The sequence below is a fragment of the Mesoplodon bidens genome (assembly GCF_964165515.1).
Source record: "Mesoplodon bidens genome assembly, chromosome: 19".
Classification (NCBI taxonomy): domain Eukaryota; kingdom Metazoa; phylum Chordata; class Mammalia; order Artiodactyla; family Ziphiidae; genus Mesoplodon; species Mesoplodon bidens.
Window position 1 is genome coordinate 20458808 of NC_138179.1, and position 27008 is coordinate 20485815.

At 41.5% G+C, this 27008-nt stretch overlaps 1 protein-coding gene across 1 annotated transcript in view; it reads left to right on the forward strand.

The window, feature by feature from the left end:
- NUP88 (nucleoporin 88) overlaps positions 1-27008 on the forward strand; it is a 37932-nt gene that overhangs the window by 10456 nt on the left and 468 nt on the right. Inside the window, exons 7-17 of the mRNA XM_081218735.1 lie at positions 4183-4369; positions 4861-5008; positions 15257-15355; positions 21238-21328; positions 23599-23700; positions 25167-25325; positions 25607-25732; positions 25837-25902; positions 26039-26119; positions 26380-26506; positions 26667-26785. Of these exons, the coding sequence (XP_081074861.1) occupies positions 4183-4369; positions 4861-5008; positions 15257-15355; positions 21238-21328; positions 23599-23700; positions 25167-25325; positions 25607-25732; positions 25837-25902; positions 26039-26119; positions 26380-26506; positions 26667-26785 (1305 nt within the window). The remainder of the gene's footprint in view (positions 1-4182; positions 4370-4860; positions 5009-15256; positions 15356-21237; positions 21329-23598; positions 23701-25166; positions 25326-25606; positions 25733-25836; positions 25903-26038; positions 26120-26379; positions 26507-26666; positions 26786-27008) is intronic.

Here is a 27008-nt window from a genome sequence, read left to right on the forward strand (position 1 = left end):
GTATTGCAGCCTTTGAAGGCTGGCTTGCATATTTTGAAGAGAAAGTTGATACAGATCATTTGACTTTTCATTTCCTCTTATTATTTGGGTAAGTTCTATAGAATTCATGGATAATCACGTAAGATAAGACTGGATTTGTGTTCACAAAGGATAGTCAATCAAAAAAGTATTTACAGACGGTCCCCAGCTTAGTCAGACTTAGATTTTACGATGGTGCAAAAACAGTATGCATTCAGTAGAAACTGTGCTTTAAATTTTTAATTTTGATCTTTTCCTGCACTAGTGGTATTCAGTTGATACTGTCTTGTGATGCTGGGCAGTTAACACAGCTTCCAGTCAGCCACACAGTCACAAGGGTAAACAACTGATATACGTAGAGCCATTCTGTTTTTCACCTTCAGTACAGTATTCAATAACTTACATGAGATATTCAACACTTTATTATAAAATAGGCTTTGTGTTAGATGATTTTGCCCAACTGTAGGCTAATGTCAGTGTTCTGAGCACATTTAAGGTAGGCTAGGCTAAGCTGTGGTGTTTGGTAGGTAAGTTGTATTAAATGCATTTTCAACTTACAATATTGTCAACAATGGGTTTATTGGGATGTAACCCCACTTAAGTCGAGGAAGATCTGTATCGTGTATCTTACGTGAACAAGGCATCATGGGAATGGCTAGACATGGTAATCTGGTATCTTATGTCCCAGCTGTGGGGAAAAGACATCCATAACCATGGAAAGATAATGACTCATACTGCATTAGTGGCGCATAATAAGAACCCAGAGGAAGGAGAGATGATTCTGACTGAAGAAGTTAAGGAGATTTTCATAGAGAAGGACTGATGTCATATGAGACTTAAGGCTTTAAAGCCTTTAAAGGATTAAATGAAGCATCAGGAAGGGTAAGACCATTTTAGTCACAAGAGCAGCATGAAGTCAAGTGTGAAAATAGGCAAGTGCAAATGTCGTTTAAGGTCCAATGATTAGACACTTGGGGCTAGAGCAGAAGATTCAGGTAGGGAACGTCTAATGATAAAGCTGGAAGCTCCTGTCCAGGGAAAATGTGGTGGAGTTAAATACCTAGTTGAGGGACGTGGAGTCTTTTCTGCAGGAATAGGTTAGTAGGAAGCCAGTGATGGTTTCTAAACAGGAGAAGGATAAAACAATTGGTTAGGAAAGGGACTGGAGCAGAGAGACTTTTAAAGTAACTTCCAAATTTTAGTTTAAGGTCTGTAAGAGTTTGAACTAGGGTGGTAATGCAAAGGAGAAATGAACATAGTACATACTACAAAGAAAGGGTCAGTAAGACTCTGTTGCTGTTCGGATAAGGGAGTGATGAGCCGTTAATAGAAATAATGAGGTCAGGAAGGGTAACTAATTTGGAAATATTCCATGGACAGTTGGAAATACAGGACTAGAGAGAAAATACAGTTAAAATAAAGAAATAAGAATCATCTCTTGGGCTTCCCTGGTGGCGCAGTGGTTGAGAGTCTGCCTGCCGATGCAGGGGACACGGGTTCGTGCCCCGGTCCGGGAGGATCCCACACGCTGCGGAGCGGCTGGGCCCGTGAGCCATGGCCGCTGAGCCTGCGCGTCCGGAGCCTGTGCTCCGCAACGGGAGAGGCCACAACAGTGAGAGGCCCGTGTACCGCAAAAAAAAAAAAAAAGATCATCTCTTATGGTGAGAGAGTCAATAGAGGATAAGAATTTTGGGGAAGTTTGTAACTGGAGAGGCGTACGGCCCGGATCTGGACACTGTAAGTTATTTATTTATACATCAACAGATATTTATTCAGGACTCACTGTGTGGCAAAATATGGGAATACAAGGTTGAAGGCAGAGTCCCTGCTATGTGGTTCCTTGTCTACCAGAAAGGCCTACACCAAACCAAAACTGTAGTACAACGTGATGTGCTGAAGGCATCACAGGGTGCTCTGGGAGTGGGACAGAGTAAGTGCTTAGGCTGCCTGTCTTGGAGGACTTAGAAGATAGTAATACAGAAGCTTGGACCTGAAGGATTCACTAGGTAGAAATGGGAGCGGAAGTGAATCCAGGAGAGAGAAGAGAGGATGCAAAATGAAAGAGATAAATAAGAAAGATGAAAGAGCTTTATAGATGGCAGAATGATGAGGATTCACTGTCGATCCTGTTCTCCGGGACAGAAATGTTCTCTGCCTTTCACACATGACCTCTCTCTTGGGAGGCTTCTGTGGTAATGTTATTACCCTCCCTTACCCTTCCTCCCCAAACTACTTGGCCCTTGTTTGTCCACATTATCAACCTAGTAACCTTAGCCCACAACCTGAAAGTCATCTTCTACATCCTCTTAAATCCAGTATGGTTCCAAAATTCTATTGATTTTACCATGAAAATTTCTTGAATGTATATACCTGTCTCTCTATTCCCCTGTCCTTGCTTCAGACCCTCATCATCTTCTGTCTAGATCATTCTTCTCTTAAATAGTTGCCTTGAATCCCGTTTTGGTTCCCGCTTTGTCATCCTCCTCACTACACTCTGATTAATCTTAGTAAAGTGAAACTCTATCACTCTTGATTTAAACCTCTAGTGACACACTGTCACCCAGCGGAGAGACTCTGAGTGCATTAATGTGGCATACGAGACTGTGTGCTTCATAAGCCACTCCTGATTATCTGCCCAGCTACTGTTCTGTTGCCTTAGACTTTGCACTTCACCTCCCATCATACGAAGCTAAGTTTCCTTCTTGTTAATTCCTCGCCTTTCATTCCTCCAGGACTGGATATATGCTGCTCCCTAGCTTGGAATGCTCACCATCCCTTCCCAGAATATGCTGTTCCCATTGATCTTACTTATTTTTGATACCTTTCTTACATATCTTACTTGGTTTGTACCTTTCAGTGTTGCTTTGTACCCTGTAAATCCTTGCATTGTTACAGATGTTATAGTAATTCTAGTTAAATGTCTGCTTCCCCAACTAAACCATTACTTCCTTGGGGGTATTATCTAGCACTCAGTAAGTGTATTTGTCTAATCCAATTAAATAGTGGGTCTGAAGATAAGCTGCACTTCAGGATAAAAGTTTTGGGAGTCATCAGAATACAGGTAGTAGTTAAAACCAGGAATAGTTAATAGGCTCTTTTTTTTTAAATAAATTTATTTACTTATTTATTTTGGGGTGTGTTGGGTCTTCGTTGCTGTGCATGGGCTTTGTCTAGTTGTGGCGAGTTGGGGGGCTACTCTTCGTTGTGGTGCACGGGCTTCTCACTGCAGTGGCTTCTCTTGTTGCGGAGCATGGGCTCTAGGCGCGCGGGCTTCAGTAGTTGTGGTGCGCGGCCTCAGTAGTTGTGGCTCACGGGCTCTAGAGCGCAGGCTAAGTAGTTGTGGTGCACAGGCTTAGTTGCTTGCTCTGCGGCATGTGGGATCTTCCCGGACCAGGGCTCCAACCCGTGTCCCCTGCATTGGCAAGTGGATTCTTAACCACTGTGCCACCAGGGAAGTCCTAATATGCTCTTATATAAGTGTGTATTTTGAAAAGAGAAGAGGGTTTACAGTGGAATCCGGGAGAGCGCAAATATTTAAGAGACAGAAATTAGGAACGGGTATTAGAAAGGTGTGTTCAGAGAGGTAGGAAGAGAAAACTAGGAGAAAGAATGTACAGGTGTTAAGGGTATTACGAAGCAATCATTGTTAACCAGTTATAAATGCTGCACCAGGTCGAGATAAGGGCCTTTTTTGCATTTAGCAACTAGAATCTCAATGGTGACCTTTGCCAGAGAGTAGCTTCCACTGGAGTGGTGAAGGCATAAACCACAGTAAATTTAGGGCAGGATCTTTCAAACTCTGCACTATTGACATTTTGAGCCGAATCATTCTTTGTTGTAGGGGACTGCCGTGTGGGGCAGTGTTTAGCAGCATCTCTGGCCTCTAGACACCAGTAACCTCTCCCCCTCCTCCCAGTGGTGGCAACCAAAAATGTCATCAGACACATGCCAGTGTCCCCTTGGGGGCAAAATATGTCCAGTTGAGAAGTACCAAAGAGGTGGAAATTGAGTGGGAAAATGAAAAAGTGGAGACATTGGGAATATACTATATTTTTAATTAGTGTTTGATAGCTGGGGAAAGACAAAGTCAACAAAAGGTTTTAAGTGATGAGCATGGTTGTCTTCTATCAACATTTCCCAAGTATGTTTTCACTCTTTCTTTAGCCCTGGGAGTGTGGGAAAGCTGTTAGGCCCGTTGCCCATGCATCCTGCAGCTGAAGATAACTATGGGTATGATGCTTGTGCTGTACTCTGCTTACCATGTGTCCCCAACATCTTGGTGATTGCTACTGAATCAGGAATGCTGTATCACTGTGTTGTGCTGGAAGGGGAAGAAGAAGATGACCAAACAGTAAGTCGGGCTGCTGTGGGCATATTTGTATCTCCAACACCAGGGATAGGACCTGGACCAGTATGAATGTTTCGTATATGAGGAATTTTATAGTTTCTATTTGGCACTTATGTGTATTTTGAAAACTTAACACTTAAAAGTAATTGAAGCCCACTTTAAAAACTTAAACTGAAGGAAGTTAAAATGCGCCCAGGTTACTTGGTCCAGCGACCTATATATTTCTTTCTGAACTCTATATTGCCACCTTTGGTGACAGGTATAAAGAACCTCTGAATCACTGAATTGGCTCTTCTCTAAACTTGTTTATTTACAACTTCCTAAAAGAAGAGAGGCCTTTTTTTCGTTTTTAAGAATAACAAGGCACTGTTGGAATAAAGGGTGGAATTAAGAGTTTGAAAGCACTATTTGATCCAGCTTTTTGCTTCTGTTTTTAGTTGTGTACATTTTCAAAGCAACATGAAACACTAAAATTACAGTGCTTTTTTTTTCAGTCAGAGAAGTCCTGGGATTCCAGGGCGGACCTCATTCCTTCTCTGTATGTGTTTGAGTGTGTGGAGTTGGAGCTTGCCCTGAAACTGGCATCCGGAGAGGACGAGCCCTTTGATTCTGACTTTTCTTGTCCAATCAAACTTCACAGAGGTAAAGTTTTCACTAAATTGAGTTCTCTTATTTCATTATATTTGTACTAAGATTATCACAGGCCATTCCTGTGTAATTTATTTTTTCTGTAGTTCCAGCCTTTAAAAAGTTGACTGGGTTCTTTTGGCCTTTCAGTTACAACATTGCACTGTAGGTCCAAGAAAGACTAAGCAAATTCCCCAAGTTTTAGGATAGTGGTCTTCAGTCTGGATCCACTCAGATTTATAATAGTGACTTTTTCCTGGCCCAATCAAAAGGAGATTTCATGATTCAAATTCTTAAATGTATGCAAACTTTAATAAACTTTTAAAATAACTTTAAAAATAAAATTACAATGGTATTAAGGTTTCTCTTTAAAATATCTTTCTTCATTTTAGAACATACTGTTATACCCAGACCTATTTGAATGTTTCCTTTTTTTTTATTATTATCTAGATTGTTGTCCAATTTAATATGAATTTGAAACCCAGCTAGAGAAGGGGATTTTTGCACAACAAATCCAGTATCATCGGACCGTTTGAATAATGTGTCTGAATGGTCCTCTCACCCCCCCACATAAGCCCTCATTCCCCAACTCCATTGTTTTTTGTTTTTTGGGGTTTTTTTACATCTTTATTGGAGTATAATTGCTTAACAATGGTGTGTTAGTTTCTGCTTTATAACAAAATGAATCAGTTATACATATACATATGTTCCCATATCCCCTCCCTCTTGCGTCTCCCTCCCACCCTCCCTATCCCACCCCTCCAGGCGGTCACAAAACACCGAGCTGATCTCCCTGTGCTATGTGGCTGCTTCCCACTAGCTATCTACCTTACATTTGGTAGTGTATATATGTCCATGCCTCTCTTTCGCTTTGTCACAGCTTACCCTTCCCCCTCCCCATATCCTCAAGTCCATTCTCTAGTAGGTCTGTGTCTTTATTCCTGTCTTACCCCTAGGTTCTTCATGACATTTTTTTTCTTCTTAAATTCCATATATATGTGTTAGCATACGGTATTTGTCTTTCTCTTTCTGACTTACTTCACTCTGTATGATAGACTCTAGGTCTATCCACCTCATTACAAATAGCTCAATTTCATTTCTTTTTATGGCTGAGTAATATTCCATTGTATTTATGTGCCACATCTTCTTTATCCATTCATCCGATGATGGACACTTAGGTTGTTTCCATCTCCGGGCTACTGTAAATAGGGCTGCTATGAACATTTTGGTACATGACTCTTTTTGAATTATGGTTTTCTCAGGATATATGCCTAGTAGTGGGATTGCTGGGTCATACGGTAGTTCTATTTGTAATTTTTTAAGGAACCTCCATACTGTTCTCCATAGTGGCTGTACCAATTCACATTCCCACCAGCAGTGCAAGAGTGTTCCCTTTTTTCCACACCCACGCCAGCATTTATTGTTTCTAGATTTTTTGATGATGGCCATTCTGACTGGTGTGAGATGATATCTCATTGTAGTTTTGATTTGCATTTCTCTAATGATTAAAGATGTTGAGCATTCTTTCATGTGTTTGTTGGCAGTCTGTATATCTTCTGTGGAGAAATGTCTATTTAGGTCTTCTGCCCATTTTTGGATTGGGTTGGTTGTTTGTTTTTTTGTTATTGAGCTGCATGAGCTGCTTATAAATTTTGGAGATTAATCCTTTGTCAGTTGCTTCATTTGCAAATATTTTCTCCCATTCTGAGGGTTGTCTTTCGTCTTGTTTATGGTTCCCCTTGCTGTGCAAAAGCTTTTAAGTTTCATTAGGTCCCATGTGTTTATTTTTGTCTTTATTTCCATTTCTCTAGGAGGTGGGTCAAAAAGGATCTTGCTGTGATTTATGTCATGGAGTGTTCTGCCTATGTTTCCCTCTAAGAGTTTGATAGTTTCGGGCCTTACATTTAGGTCTTTAATCCATTTTGAGCTTATTTTTGTGTATGGTGGTAGGGAGTGATCTAATCTCATACTTTTACATGTCCCTGTCCAGTTTTCCCAGTACCACTTATTGAAGAGGCTGTCCTTTCTCCACTGTACATTCCTGCCTCCTTTATCAAAGATAAGGTGACCATATGTGTGTGGGTTTATCTCTGGGCTTTCTATCCTGTTCCATTGATCTACCTTTGTTTTTGTGCCAGTACCATACTGTCTTGATTACTGTAGCTTTGTAGTATAGTCTGAAGTCAGGAAGCCTGATTCCTCCAGTTCCAGTTTTCGTTCTCAAGATTGCTTTGGCTATTCGGGGTCTTTTGTGTTTCCAAACAAATTTTGAAATTTTTTGCTCTAGTTCTGTGAAAAATGCCCGTGGTAGTTTGATAGGGATTGCATTGAATCTGTAGACTGCTTTGGGTCGTAGAGTCATTTTCACAATGTTGATTCTTCCAATCCAAGAACATGGTATATCTCTCCATCTATTTGTATCATCTTTAATTTCTTTCATCAGTGTCTTATAATTTTCTGCATACAGGTCTTTTGTCTCCTTAGGTAGGTTTATTCCTAGATATTTTATTCTTTTTGTTGCAATGGTAAATGGGAGTGTTTTCTTGATTTCACTTTCAGATTTTTCATCATTAGTATATAGGAATGCCAGAGATTTCTGTGCATTAATTTTGTATCCTGCTACTTTACCAAATTCATTGATTAGCTCTAGTAGTTTTCTGGTAGCATCTTTAGGATTCTCTATGTATAGCATCATGTCATGTGCAAACAGTGACAGCTTTACTTCTTCTTTTCCGATTTGGATTCCTTTTATTTCCTTTTCTTCTCTGATTGCTGTGGCTAAAACTTCCAAAGCTATGTTGAATAAGAGTGGTGAGAGTGGGCAACCTTGTCTTATTCCTGATCTTAGTGGAAATTGTTTCAGTTTTTTACCATTGAGGATGATGTTGGCTGTGGGTTTGTCATATATGGCCTTTATTATGTTGAGGAAAGTTCCCTCTATGCCTACTTTCTGCAGGGTTTTTATCATAAATGGGTGTTGAATTTTGTCGAAAGCTTTCTCTGCATCTGTTGAGATGAACATATGTTTTTTTCCTTCAATTTGTTAATATGGTGTATCACATTGATTGATTTGCGTATATTGAAGAATCCTTGCATTCCTGGAATAAACCCCACTTGATCATGGTGTATGATCCTTTTAATGTGCTGTTGGATTCTGTTTGCTAGTATTTTGTTGAGGATTTTTGCATCTATGTTCATCAGTGATATTGGCCTGTAGTTTTCTTTCTTTGTGACATTCTTGTCTGGTTTTGGTATCAAGGTGATGGTGGCCTCCTAGAATGAGTTTGGGAGTGTTCCTCCCTCTGCTATATTTTGGAAGAGTTTGGGAAGGATAGGTGTTAGCTCTTCTCTAAGTGTTTGATAGAATTCGCCTGTGAAGCCGTCTGGTCCTGGGCTTCTGTTTGTTGGAAGATTTTTTTTTTTTAAATTAGGGTATTTATTTCCTTTATTATTCTATTAATAAATGTCTAAGTTGTTTCTTCTTTATTTTTATTTTTATTTTTATTTATGGCTGTGTTTGGGTCTTCATTTCTGTGCGAGGGCTTTCTCTAGTTGTGGCGAGCGGGGGCCACTCTTCATCGCGGTGCGCGGGCCTCTCACTATCGCGGCCTCTCGTTGCGGAGCACAGGCTCCAGACGCGCAGGCTCAGTAGTTGTGGCTCACAGGCCTAGTTGCTCCGCGGCACGTGGGATCCTCCCAGACCAGGGCTCGAACCCGTGTCCCCTGCATTAGCAGGCAGATTCTCAACCACTGCGCCACCAGGGAAGCCCTGTTGGAAGATTTTTTATCACAGTTTCAATTTCAGTGCTTGTGATTGGTCCGTTCATATTTTCTATTTCTTCCTGATTCAGTCTTGGCAGGTTGTGCATTTCTAAGAATTTGTCCATTTCTTCCAGGTTGTCCATTTTATTGGCATAGAGTTTCTTTTAGTAATTTCTCATGATCTTTTGTATTTCTGCAGTGTCAGTTGTTACTTCTCCTTTTTCATTTCTAATTCTATTGATTTGAGTCTTCTCCCTTTTTTTCTTGATGAGTCTGGCTAATGGTTTACCAATTTTGTTTATCTTCTCAAAGAACCAGCTTTTAGTTTTATTGATCTTTGCTATCGTTTCCTTCATTTCTTTTTCATTTATTTCTGATCTGATTTTTATGATTTCTTTCCTTCTGCTAACTGGGGTGTTTTTGTTCTTCTTTCTCTAATTGCTTTAGATGCAAGGTTAGGTTGTTTATTCGAGATGTTTCCTGTTTCTTAAGGTAGGATTGTATTGCTGTAAACTTCCCTCTTAGAACTGCCTTTGCTGCATCCCACAGGTTTTGGGTCGTCGTGTCTCCATTGTCATTTGTTTCTAGGTATTTTTTTATTTCTTCTTTGATTTCTTCAGTGATCACTTCGTTATTAAGTAGTGTATTGTTTAGCCTCCATGTGTTTGTATTTTTTACAGATCTTTTCCTGTAATTGATATCTAGTCTCATAGCATTGTGGTCAGAAAAGATACTTGATACAATTTCAATTTTCTTAAATTTACCAAGGCTTGATTTGGGACCCAAGATATAATCTATCCTGGAGAATGTTCCATGAGCACTTGAGAAAAATGTGTATTCTGTTGTTTTTGGATGGAATGTCCTATAAATATCAATTAAGTCCATCTTGTTTAATGTATCATTTAAAGCTTGTGTTTCCTTATTTATTTTCATTTTGGATGATCCGTCCATTGGTGAAAGTGGGGTGTTAATGTCCCCTACTATGAATGTGTTATTGTCCATTTCCCCTTTTATGGCTGTTAGTATTTGCCTTATGTATTGAGGTGCTCCTATGTTGGGTGCATAAATATTTACAATTGTTATATCTTCTTCTTGGATCGATCCCTTGATCATTATGTAGTGTCCTTCTTTGTCTCTTCTAGTAGTCTTTATTTTAAAGTCTATTTTGTCTGATATGAGAATTGCTACTCCAGCTTTCTTTTGGTTTCCATTTGCATGGAATATCTTTTTCCATCCCCTTACTTTCAGTCTGTATGTGTCTCTAGGTCTGAAGTGGGTCTCTTGTAGACAGCAAATATATGGGTCTTGTTTTTGTATCCATTCAGCCAATCTGTGTCTTTTGGTGGGAGCATTTAGTCCATTTACATTTAAGGTAATTATCGATATGTATGTTCCTATTCCCATTTTCTTAATTGTTTTGGGTTCGTTATTGAAGGTCTTTTCCTTCTGTTGTGTTTCTTGCCTAGAGAAGTTCCTTTAGCATTTGTTGTAAAGCTGGTTTGGTGGTGCTGAACTCTCTCAGCTTTTGCTTGTCTGTAAACGTTTTAATTTCTCCATCAAATCTGAATGAGATCCTTGCTGGGTAGAGTAATCTTGGTTGCAGGTTGTTCTCCTTCATCACTTTAAATATGTCCTGCCAGTCCCTTCTGGCTTGCAGAGTTTCTGCTGAAAGATCAGCTGTTAACCTTATGGGGATTCCCTTGTGTGTTATTTGTTGTTTTTCCCTTGCTGCTTTTAATATGATTTCTTTGTGTTTAATTTTTGACAGTTTGATTAATATGTGTCTTGGCGTATTTCTCCTTGGATTTATCCTGTATGGGACTCTCTATGCCTCCTGGACTTGATTAACTATTTCCTTTCCCATATGAGGGAAGTTTTCAACTATAATCTCTTCAAGTATTTTCTCAGTCCCTTTCTTTTTCTCTTCTTCTTCTGGAACCCCTATAATTCGAATGTTGGTGCATTTAATGTTGTCCCAGAGGTCTCTGAGACTGTCCTCAGTTCTTTTCATTCTTTTTTCTTTATTCTGCTCTGCAGCAGTTATTTCCACTATTTTATCTTCCACGTCTCTTATCCGTTCTTCTGCCTCAGTTATTCTGCTATTGATCCCATCTAGAGTATTTTTAATTTCATTTATTGTGTTGTTCATCGTTGCTTGTTTCATCTTTAGCTCTTCTAGGTCCTTGTTAACTGTTTCTTGCATTTTGTCTATTCTACTTCCAAGATTTTGGATCTTGGAAATAGAATCTTGGATCATCTTTACTATCATTATTCTGAATTCTTTTTCAGGTAGACTGCCTATTTCCTCTTCATTTGTTAGGTCTGGTGGGTTTTTATCTTGCTCCTTCTCCTGCTGTGTGTTTTTCTGTCTTCTCATTTTGCTTATCTTACTGTGTTTGGGGTCTCCTTTTTGCAGGCTGCAGGTTCGTAGTTCCCGTTGTTTTTGGTGTCTGTCCCCAGTGGCTAAGGTTGGTTCAGTGGGTTGTGTAGGCTTCCTGGTGGAGGGGACTAGTGCCTGTGTTCTGGTGGATGAGGCTGGATCTTGTCTTTCTGGTGGGCAGGTCCACGTCTGGTGGTGTGTTTTGGGGTGTCTGTGGACTTTTTATGATTTTAGGCAGCCTCTCTGCTAATGGGTGGCGTTGTGTTCCTGTCTTGCTAGTTGTTTGGCATAGGGTGTCCAGCACTGTAGCTTGCTGGTCGTTGAGTGAAGCTGGGTGCTGGTGTTGAGATGTAGATCTCGGAAGATTTTCGCCGTTTGATATTATGTGGAGCTGGGAGGTCTCTTGTGGACCAGTGTCCTGAAGTTGGCTCTCCTACCTCAGAGGCACAGCACTGACTCCTGGCTGCAGCACCAAGGACCTTTCATCCACACGGCTCAGACTACTCAATTTGGGATGATTCGTTGTCTATTCATGAATTCCACAGATGCAGGGTACATCAAGTTGATTGTGGAGCTTTAATCCGCTGCTTCTGAGGCTGCTGGGAGAGATTTCCCTTTCTCTTCTTTGTTCTCACAGCTCCCGGGTCTCAGCTTTGGATTTGACCCCGCCTCTGCGTGTAGGTCGCCGGAGGGCGTCTGTTCTTCCGCTCAGACAGGACGGGGTTAAAGGAGCAGCCGCTTCGGGGACTCTGGCTCACTCAGGCCGGGAGGGAGGGAGGGGCACGGAGTGCGGGGCGAGCCTGCAGCGGCAGAGGCCGGCGTGACGTTGCACCAGCCCGAGGCGCGCCGTGCGCTCTCCCAGGGAAGCCGTCTCTGGATCCCGGGACCCCGGCAGTGACGGGCTGCACAGGCCCCAGGGAGGGGGCGTGGACAGTGACCTGCGCTCGCATACAGGCCTCGTGGCGGCAGCAGCAGCAGCCCCAGCGTCCCACGCCCGTCTCTGGGGTTCGCGCTTTCAGCCGAGGCTCGCGCCCATCTCTGGAGCTCCTTTAAGCAGCGCTGTTAATCCCCTCTCCTTGCGCACCAGGAAACAAAGAGGGAAGAAAAAGTCTCTTGCCTCTTCGGCAGCTCCAGACTTTTTCCCGGACTTCCTCCCAGCTAGCTGTGGCGCATTAGCCCGTTCAGGCTGTGTTCACGCCGCCAGCCCCAGTCCTCTCCCTGCGCTCCGACCTCCGAAGCCCGAGCCTCAGCTCCCAGCCCCGCCCACCCCAGCGGCCGAGCAGACAAGCCTCTCAGGCTGATGAGTGCCAGTCGGCACCGATCCTCTGTGCGGGAATCTCTCCGCTTTGCCCTCTGCACCCCTCTTGCTGTGCTCTCCTCCGTGACTCGGAAGCTTTCCCCCTCTGCCACCCACAGTCTCTGCCCGCGAAGGGGCTTCCTAGTGTGTGGAAACCTTTCCTCCTTCACGGCTCCCTCCCACTGGTGCAGGTCCTGTCCCTATCCTTTTTTCTCTGTTTATTCTTTTTTCTTTTGCCCTACCCAGGTACGTGGGGAGTTTCTTGCCTTTTGGGAGGTCTGTGGTCCTCTGCCAGCGTTCAGTAGGAGTTGTTCCACGTGTAGCTGTATTTCTGGTGTATCTGTGGGGAGGAAGGTGATCTCCGCGTCTTTGAATGTTTCCTTTTTATCTTTTTTCCCTTTGCTTTAACTTACCTGGGTTGGCACCAGATCCTTCTGGCAACTTATGTCTGTTCATCTAGGGAGCTCTTGGATAAACTGCTGAGACAATCAGTGTGTTCTGTGTGTTGTCCAGACTCAGCGTGGCTCAGTGGAAGGAGTTTGTAACTAGGAGTCTGGAGTGTCCTAGGTTTTCGTTATAGCTCTAACATTAATAGGCTCTGTAGTATCAGACATTTATTCAACTTCTCACAGAAAGATAATAGGGATAACATCAGATGATCTCTAAGGTTCTTTCTGACATAAAAATCCTATAATCCTATTTGCCCCTCAGCAGTTTCTCAGAGTCTCCTCTAGGATCTAGTCTTCCTCCCTGTGAAGAATGAGGAACAAAAGCTTACTCAGTCGGAATAATTGGGTGTACCTTTCATAGTTTTCGTCTCTCCAGTCCAGAGAAAGGGAGTTCAATCTTGTAGCAGCCTGACTTAATCTGCCTACAGTCCTATTAGCCAGTTTGCCTGGGTTTGGTAATAATGGCTTCAACTCTGTACTAAAGTGTAGTCAAAACATTTAAGGGGGGCTTCTCTGGTGGCGCAGAGGTTGAGAGTCCGCCTGCCAATGCAGGGGACACGGGTTCGTGCCCTGGTCTGGGAAGATCCCACATGCCGCAGAGCGGCTGGGCATGTGAGCCATGGCCGCTGAGCCTGCACGTCCGGAGCCTGTGCTCCGCAACGGGAGAGGCCCCAGCAGTGAGAGGCCCGCGTACCGCAAAAATAAGAAAGAAAAAAAAAAACATTTAAGGGCATAGTAGTCCTTATATAATAAACCAGCAAAGAGGATTCACTGGGCATGTCTAATTGAACAGTGTTTGGACGGATACAGTCTAAATACTAAGTCTCAGAACTTTGCTTTATATATGAGGAAATTGAGACCTAGTGAGATAAAGTGACATAAACTAATTGGTTTCCTTATAAAGATACATATGTTTTTGGGAAATCTGAGACCTAGTGAGATAAAGTGACATAAACTAATTGATTTTCTTATAAAGGTTCCTATGTTTTTGGGAAATCTTAATTGTAGGCTTTTTTATCTTGATTCTTTGAATAAGAGAGAACATTTTCATATGTGAAACTAATAAATTTTTGACTGATTCATATTTGTACTTAAGGCATATTACAATACCTGAAACATACCCAGATTTTTAATGACATAAGTGAATGGCTACCATATAACTTGTCAGGGGTGTCTAGCAAACTTCCTACTTCAGTTACTAATGTTGCCTTTTTCATAACAGATTTCTGTCACATCCCAATATTAAGGTTTTTCTGTTGACTTCAGCACCACAGACACATTTTGAAAAGCCATTTTAAACACTGGGAGACCTAATGAGATGATTTGAGCCTTAAATTAAGTCTCAGGTGTGGGCAAATGAAAAGAAACTGTTCAGTACTTTATTGTTCAGAGAGATGATTACCATGGAGATTGCCAGGAGTTTTTTTTTTAAACTTTTTATAGCATAATGCTATTTTCCGAGGTGTTATGCAGAACCCCAACATATAAAACAGATGAAAATACTATAACATTCACTTACTATAAAGTCAGCAGTAAGAAAATGAGGCCGTTAGATAAAAGAAAATTTTGGTTTAGGGGCTTATGGATGACAGTTGCCATCTTAAATCAGCTTTAGTATAGACATTATTTCTGTATCTTGTTTTGGTTGTTTAATGTTTTAAAAATCATGAGTCACAGATAAATATTTATAAATTAAGTATTCAAGAGTTCATCTTTTAGTTTCACGATAGTCTTACTGATAACTAGGGCTCCATGGAAATACAGACATTTTCATTAAAATTATGTAACAACTGCTCATATTTCTTGGTATAAATATAAATACAAAAATTCTATCTAAAACTTAACTATCTGTAAGTCAACATCATCAAGACAAGTAAAACTTCACATTTTACACCTGACTTACCATCTATGACAGGACTGTTCACTAAGTAGCTGTGCTGAAGTCTTTCTAGTACCTGTGCTGTAGGAGTGCAGTGGCTTCAACAGTTTCCTGTAAATAGATGCGTGCAAGCATAGGTTTCCTACAGAACTACAGCCTTTCTTACCATTTTATTTTGAAGAACCGTAAATAAATGCATGGAGGTGGACAGAAAGGCATAAGTGAGTTACCTGACAGCAAGTGTTAATGTTTGGTGAACTCTGTATTAATATTTAGAAAATAACATATTTGAATTGTGTTTGTTAATTATACTTTTAAAATGTATTTGAAAACTGAAGTCAGATTTTTAAATTCCCAAACCCCTGACATAGTGCCACAGTATGAAGGTCCTGTAGACCTTGCATCACTTCCATCAACAGATATGTTTGCGGCCTGCTCAGGTGAACTGTCTGTTTTCTAATGGCTTCCTTTATATCATTAATGATTCCATCTGCAGATCCCAAGTGTCCCTCAAGATATCACTGTACTCATGAAGCTGGTGTACATAGTGTTGGGCTAACTTGGATTCAAAAACTTCACAGATTTCTTGGATCAGGTGAGTTTTTGCACTTTTCAGTATGTTTCACAGATTCTATCAAAAAGTAGTTTGGAACAGAAATATTATAGAGAAAATAAATTATACCAAAAGATAGTTCTTTGAAAAGATTAACAAAATTGACAAACCTATAGGTAAACTGACCAAGAAATAAAAAAGACTCAAATTAATTAGAAATGAAAGTGGGGATATTCCTGCTGACCTTACAGAAATACAAGATTATAATGATATACCAAGAATAAAAGATTATAAGGGAATGTCAAGAACAATTGTATGCCAGTTAGATAACGCAGATGAAATGGACAGATTCCTAGAAAGACACAAATTACCAAAACTGACTCGAAAAGAAATAGAGAATTTGAATAGACGTATATATAACAAGTAAAGAGATTGAATCAGTAATCAAAAACTACCCAAAAAGAAAAGTTCAGGACAACGTGACTTCATATTTGAAGCATTAATACCAGTTCTTCATAAACTCTTACAAAAAATAGAAAACACTTCCCTGATCATTCTATGAAGATAGTATTACCACAACACCAAAACCAGACAAGGACATCCAAGAAAGGAAAACTAGAGACGAATACCTCTTATGAATATAGATGTAAAAAATCCTCAACAGAATACTAACAAACCAAACCCAGCAACATATAAAAAGGATTATACACCACTACTAAGTGGGATTTATCCGAGGGATGCGAGGTTACTTTAACATTGAGGAATCAGTTGATATATCAACATTATACCACATCAACAGAATAAAGGGGAGCTCCCTGGCAGTCCAGTGGTTAGGACTCGGCGCTTTCACTGCCGGGGCCCAGGTTCTCAATCCCTGGGCCGGGAACTAAGATCCTGCAAGCCGCACGGCAGGGCCATCCCCCACCCCAACAAAAAAAAAATAGAATAAAGGACAAAAACTGTATGATCATCTCAACAGATACAGAAAAAGCATTTAGGAAAATGCAACAGCCTTTCACGTTAAAAACACTAAATAAACTAGTAACAGAAAAGAACTGCCTCAGACTGAAAAAGGGTATCTATGAAAAACCCACAGCTAATAATATACTTAACAGAAAAAGACCAAGTGCTTTCTGTACTAGAATATTGCAGCTGTAGTAAATTACTACAAACTTAGTGTCTTTAAACAACACAAATCTATTATCTTAGAGTTCTGTAGGTTTGAAGTCCTAGAATGATCTCACTAGACAAAGCAGTGTTCCTTTCTGGAGGCTCTAAGGGAAAATCCATTTCCTACCCTTTTCCAGCTTCTACTGCCTTCCTTTGCTTCTAGTCCCCTTCCTCCATCTTCAAAGCCAGCAATGTGGGACAAAGTTGAATCTTTCTCACCTTGTATAACCCTGACTTTTCTGCTTTCCTCTTTCACTTTTTTTTAAAATATTTATTTATTTTGGCTATGCCGGGTCTTAGTTGCAGGCACGTGGGATCTTCCTTATGGCATGCGGGATCTTTAGTTGCAGCATGTGGACTTATTTGTTGCAGCATGCGAACTCTCAGTTTCGGCATGCATGCGGGATCTAGTTCCCCGACCAGGGATCAAACCCAGGCCCCCTGCATTGGGAGCATGGAGTCTTACCCACTGGACCACCAGGGAAGCCCCTCTCCTCTTTCACTTTTTTTTTTTTTTCTTTTGCGGTACGTGGGCCTCTCACTGTTGTGGCCTCTCCCGTTGCGGAGCGCAGGCTCAGCGGCCATGGCTCACGGGCCCAGCAACTCCACGGCATGTGGGACCTTCCCGGATCGGGGAACGAACCCGTGTCCCCTGCATCGGCAGGCGGACTCTCAACCACTGCGCCACCAGGGAAGCCCCCAACTTTTTTTTTTTAATTTATTTATTTTTGGCTGCGTTAGGTCTTCGTTGCTACGCGCGGGCTTTCTCTAGTTGTGGCAAGTGGAGGCTACTCTTTGTTGCAGTGCGCGAACTTCTCATTGCGGTGGCTTCTCTTATTGCGGAGCACAGGCTCTAGGCGCGCAGGCTTCAGTAGTTGCAGCACACGGGCTCAGTAGCTGTGGCTCGCGGGCTCTAGAGCGCAGGCTCAGTAGTTGTGGCACACGGGCTTAGTTGCTCCATGGCATGTGGGATCTTCCTGGACCAGGGCTCAAACCTGTGTCCCCTGCATTGGCAGGCGAATTCTTAACCACTGAGCCGCCAGGGAAGCCCTGATAGACAACTTTAATTCCATATGCAATCTTTACTCCCCTTTACCATGTAGTCTAGCATATTCTCCCAGTTCCAGGGATTAAAACACAGACATCTTTGGGGAGTCCATTGTTTTGCCTACTCCATTCCACCTGGGGCCCCTGAACATTCACATCTGACAAAATACATTGTCCCTACAGCCACACAAAGTTCATAATCTCATCTAAAAGTCCTGAGCTCAAATGTACTGCAATGTCATCATCTAAATCATTTAAATCAATTATAGTTAGACTCTTAAGTATAATCACCCTAGGGCAAAATTACTATCTGTGGACCTATGAAACGAGAAAACAGTTGTCTGCTCCTAGAACACAATGTGGGGCAGGCATAGGTATCACTTATAGATACTCTAGTTCAAAAGGGGAGAAAATGGAATGGAAAAAGGAACCATAGGTTCCAAGAAATGTAAAAATCTAAATTCCATTGTGTTTCAAGGCATGGCGATAATCCTCTGGGCTTGTAGCTCTGCCCTCTGAGTAATCCTTCATTTTTCAGGAAAGATAGTATTTTTTTGTAGTTGAGTAGTTTTATTAGCCTGTTTTCTGTCTATAGAATTTTGAGGGTGGAATAGCCTTCTCTCATCCTCTGACCCTTTCAGTTCAAGCCAGTGGTATTTCTGTGGGTATAAAATTCTCAAGAACTTTTTGGGTCTCCTGTGTATATCATGAGGAGTCACTATAGTAGAGGTTCATCCACTATCTTCCCTATATAATCCCACCTCTATTTTTGGCTTCTGAGACCTGAAGGATCTAAGTCATGCTCTTAATCTCGTCAAAGAACCTTCTGTGTGACTGAATATTCTGACCTTTTGATCTTTCTGAGGTATTAGCAAAAGACTGAACAGTCACACCAGTGGCTTTTTCTCTAAAACATGTGTCCGGAAGGTGACTCTCTTAATTTTAGCATCTTTTGCCATCCACATAGGCTGAAGATTTCCTAGATCATCAAGTCCTTGTTCCATTTTGTTTAACAGTTCTTACCTCAATTATATTTTCCTCACATTATACTGTAATCAGCAAGAAGAAATCAGACCACATCTTCAGCACTTTGCTTAGAAATGTCTTCAGCTAAATATCTGATTTAATTGTTATACAACTTCTGCCTTCCACACTTTCTCCTTAAGATCAGGAACAAAAGGATGTCTGCTCTAGCCACTTCTATTCAACATTATAATGGGGGTTCTAGACAGGGAAATTAGCCAAGAAAATAAAATAAAACGTATCCAGATTAGAAAGGAAGAAGTAAAACTATATTCTCCAATGACACGATCTTTTACACAGTTAATCATAGGGGCCCATTGAAAAACTATTTAAACTAATAAGTGAGTTCAGAGAGGTTGCAGGATACAAGATCAGTAAACACCTATCAGGTCTATTTCGGTGCACGAGCAGTGAACAATCTAAAAAGAAATTAAGAAAACTATTCTATTTACAATAGCATTTAAATGAATAAAATACTTAGGAATGAATTTAACAAAAGAAATGCAAAACACACTCTTAAAACTACAAAACAGGGAATTCCCTGGCATGGCAGTCCAGTGGTTAGGACTGTGTGCTTCCACTGCAGGGGGCACAGGTTCGATCCCTGGTCCGGGAACTAAGATCCTACATGCTCCATGGGATGGCCAATTAATTAATAAGTCATTAAAAAAAAAACTATAAAACGTTGAAAGAAATAAGACCCTAAATAAATGAAAAACATCCCATGTGCATGGCTCAGAAAACTTAATATTGTTAGATGGCAGTACTCCCCAGATTGATACATAAATTCAGTGTAATTCCTATCAGTATCCTAGCTGGCTTCTTTGCAACAATTGACAAGTTGGGGCTTCCGTGGTGGCGCAGTGGCTGAGAGTCCGCCTGCCGATGCAGGCAGGGGACACGGGTTCATGCCCTGGTCCAGGAAGATCCCACATACCGCGGAGCGGCTGGGCCCGTGAGCCATGGCCGCTGAGCCTGCGCGTCCAGAGCCTGTGCTCCGCAACGGGAGAGGCCACAACAGTGAGAGGCCTGCGTACCGACCGCAAAAAAAAAAAAAAAAAAAAATTGACAAGTTGATCCTAAAATTCATATGGAATTGCAAATGATCTAGAATAGTGAAAACAGTCTTGAAAAACAGGAACAAAGTTGGAGGACCCACACTTCCCAGCTTCAAAACTTACGAAGTTATGGTAATCAGGATAGCATGATATTGGCATAAGGATACACATATAGGTCAATGAATAGAATTGAGAGTCCAGAAATATACCTTTACATTTACAGTCAGTTGGTTTCAACAAAGAACAATTAAATGGGGGAAAGAATAGTCTTTTCAACAAATGGTGCTGGGACAAGTGTACATCTACATGCAAAAGAAAGAAATTGGACTATACCTCACACCATACACAAAAATGAACTCAAAATTGATCAAAGGCTAAAATATAAGAACTAAAACTATAGAACACTTAGAAGGAAACACTAAAGACAACCCACAGAATGGGAGTAAATATTTCCAAATCATATATCTGATAATGGACTTGTGTCTAGAGTATATAAAGAATTCTTAGAACTCAGTAATAAAAGGATAACCCAAAGTTTTAAACAGACAAAGGATTTTAATAGACATTGTTCCACTGATCATATACAAATAGCTAATAAGTACATGGAAACATGTTCAGTCATGGAAATGAGATACCACAAAACCACAAGATACCACTTCACACCCACTAAAATGGCTAGTATTTAAAAAGACAATTACAAGTGTTTGAAAAAATAGTGACACTCATGCACTGCTTATGGAAATGTAAAATGGTGCAGCCACTTTGGGAAAACAGTCTGGCAGTTCCTCAAATGATTAAACATAGAGTTACCATATGACCCAGCAGTTCTACTCCAGAGTATATACCCAAGAGAAATGAAAACATGTTCATACTTGGATAAAATTTCTAAATGAATGTTCATAGCAGCATTATTCATAATAGCCAAATAGTTAGATAAATAGAATGTGGTATGGCCATACAACGGAATATTATTCAACAACAGAAAGAGGAGGTACTGGTAACTGCTCCAACATGGATGAACCTTGAAAACATCATGCTAAGTGAAAGAAGCCAGTCACAGATAACTACATGTTGTGTGATTCCATTTATATGAAGTATCCAGAATAGGCAAGTCCACAGAGACAGAAAGTAGACTAGTGGTTGTTGCATAGGTCTGGGGCAATTGGCAGAAACTAGGGAGCGATTGCCAATGGGTATCATGGGGGTTTCTTTTTGGGTAACGAAAATATTCTAAATTTTTTGTGGTGATGGTTGTACAGTTCTTTTAATATACTAAAAACCCATTGAATGGTACAGTTTAAATGGTTGAGTTGTGTGGTATTGTGAATTACGTTTCAAAAAGCTGTTATAAAAGTAAAATTGGTGTGGGTGAGGAAGAGAATGGAAGGGAATGATTTCTGGGATTGTTCTCCTGAATGAAACATTTCTCCATTTCTGACCAAGGAAAATCCACTTTCCTTCTTGAGGCAGAAATCTAGACCCCTGTGGAAAGGAGATTTCTATGTCAGAGAGGCATAGCCTTTAAGAAGCAATGGTCTGAGACAAGAACTTAACTGCATTTAACTAATATCGTCAGCATTTTAATTTGGAGACTTTTGTTATTTAACATATTGTGTTCTTTTGTAGATGAAGAAGATAAGGACAGTTTACAGGAACTAGCTACAGAACAGAAATGCTTTGTAGAACACATTCTTTGTACGAAGCCACTGCCATGCAGGTAAGGACTTTCTCTCCCTTCTAAACACAGATAACAATTGTTTCAGTAATTCAGGTATATATGTATATTACACTCCCATGCAGACATGATACTTCACCCCAAGAGTATCTGTGCATCAGAAGCTCTCCTCTGCTCACAGCCATTCCACGTTTTGTGTCCTCTGTCTGGGAGGTATATCCCCAGTCATAACCCCAGTCAGTCTTCACTTGCTGATTCTTTTCTGATCTAATGTCAGTTCATAGTGGGTTCCCTTGATTTCCCAGAACCCCTTTGGGTTCTCCTATTATTCTTTTTCTTTGTAGCACATACTTAAATTGATATTTTTGTTTAACGTCTGTCACCACTACTAGAATATAAATGTTTCACGAAGGCAGAGACCATGTCTGTCTGTTTCATACTTATACTGTCGCCTTATGTCTGTACACGCAGTGTCTGACAGGGTGCCTAGTAGATACTCAGTAAATATTTGATGAATAAAGGAAAACATCTAGAGTGACTCCCAGGTTTCTACCCGGGATAATGGTAGATGTGGTACCCTTCAGAAAAATTGGACATAGGAGAAAGTGGATGTGGGAAGACTCAAGATGGGTTAATGGGGACACTTAGTCTTCTGTTCCAAAGGACATCCAAGTGGAGGAGCCCAGTAGGCAGTTGGACGCGTAGGTCTGGAGCTGGGGGTGGTCTGGGCTAGGACAGTATGGATGTGGGAATTGTCTGCATCGGAGCCAGGACTCTGGTGAAGGTTCCCCAGGAAAGGGCCTAGAGTGAGTAGAGGACACCTGAGTGGAGCGTCTTGAGCAACACTTTCTTACAAGCAGCGAGTGGAGGATGAGGAGCCCAGCCCCGGCAGGAAACTTGAGTAAAAGGCGGCCAGAGAGACTGAAGGAGAACCCGGGGGAAGGATGCCAGGGAGGGGGATGTTCAGAGAGGAGGCAGGGGGAGCAGCATCAAATAAGTACAGCAAAGCAGTGAAGAGCGGTGAAGTGTCCAGATGTGGCAACATGGGGCTTCGTCGAGAACCACGGAGAAACGCTTTTGTGGGTGGGAGCGGACAGCACAGGTGAAAAGTGAGTGGGGGAGAGAGAGACTAAAATCTCATTTATAACAGATACGTATATGTAATATATACATTTCAAAAACAGGTAAAACTATTCCTTAGGGATGGATACATACATAGATAGGAAAGCTATAGAGCAAAACGAGAACATGAGTATCATAAAAATCAAGTGGAAGGCTGTGATCAGGAGGTTCATACGGGAGGTCTCAGGCCCCTGTAGTGTCGTCATTCTTGGCCTGGATAGTGGTCACAGAGTGTATATGTGCGCTCTTCTGTATGTAGATTTCACACTAGAAATGCAGAAGAAAATTTCTTTCTAACCTCCCTGACTCCCCCTCACCACCATTCCCCTCCCCTGCAAAAAAGGCAAATGAGAGATGTGGAAGGAGAGAGAACACTGCAGGCTACTGTCGAAAGACTGCTGGCTCTAAAGGGAAAGGAAGAGGGAATAGGTGAAGGAGAGCTTGAAACTACAGTGGAGAGTGTTTCGAATGGAAGAGATGTCAGCTTGTTTATAAGCTGAGGGTAAATGGACAGTAGGGAGATTTTGTGATTGCAGAGCTGACGGAGCGAATCTCAGGAGAGGCGAGAGGAGATGGCGTCGACAGTCTGGGGCAGAAGTGAGCCGTGGGGGTGGGATGAGCGTGTTGGCAGGAAAGGCAGTTCCTGTCTGAGGTCCAGTTTTCACTTTCTTCAGTGAAGTAGACCAAGACTGAGAGGGAGCTGTGTGCTGTGCACAGTAAATTAAGTCCTGTGACATAGATGTTGGCCTGCACTGAATTTTTAAGGTGTGAAAGACACTATTCAGTCAACAGTTTCTGAGCCCCTAATCTGGGCCGGGCGCTCGGCTAGGCACGCAGAGGTAGCTGGAGCTTACGTGCGAGTTGGGAGAACGACACGTAAAGAATTGGCTTCGTCGTATCACGGTAACTGCCGAGATGACAGTGAGCACAGTGAGGCTGTGGGCTCCTGCGTGACCTGTAAGTCAGGCGACGCCTGGCTGCTGAGCGACAGCTCTATTCAAGCCGATCAGAGCTGTAATACAGGTTTCCAAGTCCCCACCTCTGAGGTTACCGCACTGATACCATGTCCCACCCAACTGTCAGCCCAGCCCTGAGGCGGCCACAAACCTCAGCCATATCGTTGCTTTTGGATCCACTGCTTTTGCTGTTTTGTAGTTTAACTATGGCTGTGTTTTTTTTTTTTTTTTCAGGCAGCCAGCTCCGATTCGAGGATTCTGGATTGTCCCTGACATTCTGGGGCCTACGATGATCTGCATCACCAGTAACTACGAATGCCTCATAAGGCCTTTACTGTACGTCCCCCTTTGTATTCCCATGCAGCTCTCGTTAATTCTGCGAAATCTAAGCTGGGAAGATGTCCTTAGTAACCGGACTGAAGATAACATGGTTTATGCTTTGGCTTCTGACTTGAGGGCTGGATGGAGGGTTATTTCTGTTGCTCCTGCCATCTCTGGAAGGATTTATTTTGGGCATAATTTCTGGCATCTCCTTTAGCTAGTGGAGAGTTAAGAGCTTTACCCAAGTGTGGAAAGAATACTAAAATACTGAACTCCATCATTAATATGAGTTAATGATTTTTCTTTTTTTTTTTAAACCACGCCACATGGCATGCGGGATCTGAGCTCCCAGACCAGGGATCGAACCCTCGCCCCCTGCAGTGGAAGCGCAGAGTCTTAACCACTGGACTGCCAGGGAGGTCCCTGATTTAATGATTTTAAACTTTATGTGCCAGGCTCAGAAGTAAGCCTCTGGCAATCAGAGCAACCCTGCGCTAAGGATAGCACCAGTATCCTCATTTTGTAGAGGAGCGATCAGGGACAGAGAGGTTATGTATATGCCAGTCACAGGGAACACATAGAACTGGGCTGCAAAGACCGGGCTTTCTGACTTCAAAGTCCAGTTTCTCCATCTCTGCCAGCCTCATAGGGACATCACAGAATATGTAGACTCTGGAAGAAAGGTGATACATAGCTGAACTTGTAACCCTTGTTCTCCTTAAGGAACCCATATTAAGCTGTAAGTACCATTTTCAACAGCTCTGGGAGGTCATTCTGAGTTTTATAAATGCAGGAATAGGAGTCTCTAACAAGCCACTGGAGTACTGGAACACTAGACCCCTTTCCCCCCCGTCTCTTGGTGTCATTTGAAAGCATGTGCTTCTAGATATTGACATAGTTCAAAACACTGGCATTAATTTACTGTCCTTAGAAGAATTTCCATACTCTGAGAAGTGACATCATTTGGAAAAGAAAATAATTCACTATCAATTTTGTGATATTTATACAAGAGACTAAAAACTAGCAAGACTGAACAAAAGTAATAAAATCACTACAAAAAACTGCCTTTTTGTCTGTTGCCTCAGCGTGTTTTTAAAATGCTACCCTACCTTTAGTAAAATAAGACCTAGTCGTACTAGGACACTTCAGAATAAAAACATGAATCCCAAAGGGGAAAAAAACTTCTAAATATTAGTTAGCTAGATACCTTCAAATCATGTTTCTGCCAACTCTCTGAAATACAAGTTGTCTATAAAGTAATGTTATTAACAAACTCTCAGATTTGAATTATTGCAAAGTCAGTCACTGGCTATGCTGTTAAAGTTCACAATCTTTCAAGCTTTCTGAAATTGCCATTGAGATTATTTGTAACACTTCATAGTTTCTTATATCCTCAGAATTCTGGGTAAGTGTGATTTAGGTTTTCCTATACTTAGAGCAAGTAACTCCACTGTAAATTTTATTTTTCTTTTATTTTGCAGAAGCACAGTCCATCCAGTGTCTCCTCCCCTGCTTTGTACCCGAGAGGATGTTGAAGTGGCAGAGTCTCCCCTCCGTATTCTGGCTGAAACCCCGGATTCCTTTGAAAAACATATTAGAAGCATTCTGCAACGTAGTGTTGCAAATCCCGCATTTCTGAAGTATGTAATTTAGGGCGTATCAGTTTTAAAAACTGGCTCCCTTCTCTGTTTTGTAATTACTCTTCAGCCTGTCCTCAGCTATTTGTTTTCATATACTTTTTACCATGTTGGAGTTGGAAGAAACACAGGGCATATTTAATCAGCTAGTGAGAATAGAGAGAGAGTACAAAGATAGGGAGGCATTTGAGAAAGATAAACAGGAAGTGTAAAAAGACATGAGTCTGTCTTCAGTTGTTTTACCCAGCTAAGCAAAGTAATGACAGAAACTTTTTTTTTTTAAGATCATCTGAAAAAGATACGGCTCCTCCTCCCGAAGAATGCCTTCAGCTCATCAGCAGAGCCACCCAGGTGTTCAGAGAACAGTACATTCTTAAACAGGACCTGGCAAAGGAGGAGATTCAGCGGAGGTAGGATAGCCTCTGTTCACATACCAGTCAGTCCCTGGCTGGTAGCTGACACTGTATAATGGCCTAGACCTGGCTTTTGATTAAATTTCTTTTTGTTCTTGAAGGGTCCAATTGTTATGTGACCAAAAAAAGAAACAACTAGAAGATCTCAATTATTGTCGAGAGGAGAGGTAAGTGCCAAGACAAGGGAGAAAAACAATAGTTCAGCTAGACTGGAACTGTGTCTCACCCTAAGATACTGAACCACATTAGTTGGCTTCACCATCAAGGTGCACCCCTAGAGACTCTTGCTTTCTATGCCATTAGGAAAAGTCTGCGGGAAATGGCCGAGCGCTTAGCTGACAAATATGAGGAAGCCAAGGAGAAACAAGAAGATATTATGACCAGGTCAGTGGGCTGTGTAATTGTATAACATTCAGTTCCCTACTCAGGTCAGGTACTACTAGTGTTATTAAGTTCTCGGGTGCTAGATACTCCCTCTGAGGTGTATTCTACGGAAGACAGTGCAGGGATGCTTTCCCCAAACCCATCCTGTGGAGGCCTCCTTCACAGACACCAGATTCCTAAATTAGGAGCTTTAGTTAGGACTGTGTTCCTCCTAAGGAGCTGAGATCTTAAGCTGAGATGTTTGCTTACCTTTTCTACAGGATGAAAAAAGTACTTCGCAGTTTTCACTCTCAGCTCCCAGTTCTCTCTGACAGTGAGAGAGACATGAAGAAAGAATTACAGCTGATACCTGATCAACTTCGACATTTGGGCAATGCCATCAAACAGGTAGGAATGGACACAAGGTGGCTACCTTTGGTACTTTTTAAAGTGTTCCTTCTACAGAAAATAATTTTATAAAATGTAAAAAGAGCAGACTAAAATAGATACTATGAAAATGTATAGCAAACCAAAGCTTAAAGTGTCTGTGTTCTGTTTGATACTTAAGGTTACTATGAAAAAAGACTATCAACAACGAAAGATGGAAAAGGTACTAAGTCCTCAGAAGCCCACCATTACTCTCAGCGCCTACCAGCGAAAATGCATTCAGTCCATCCTGAAGGAGGAGTAAGTACCAATCAGCTATTAGTGCGAGGTAGTTTTTCCTTTGCAAAATGCCAAAATCAACCTTTCTTTGCCCAGATAAGACCACTTGACATTTGCGTGTCAAGTAATTACCAGGACAGGAAGTGTATGATGGTGATAGGTAAGGACTTAATAGATGAGTATAGTGAGAGGGTTAAAAAGGATGTCTGTCTTTGTACTTTTGTTGTGTGGTCAAGGTACTCCC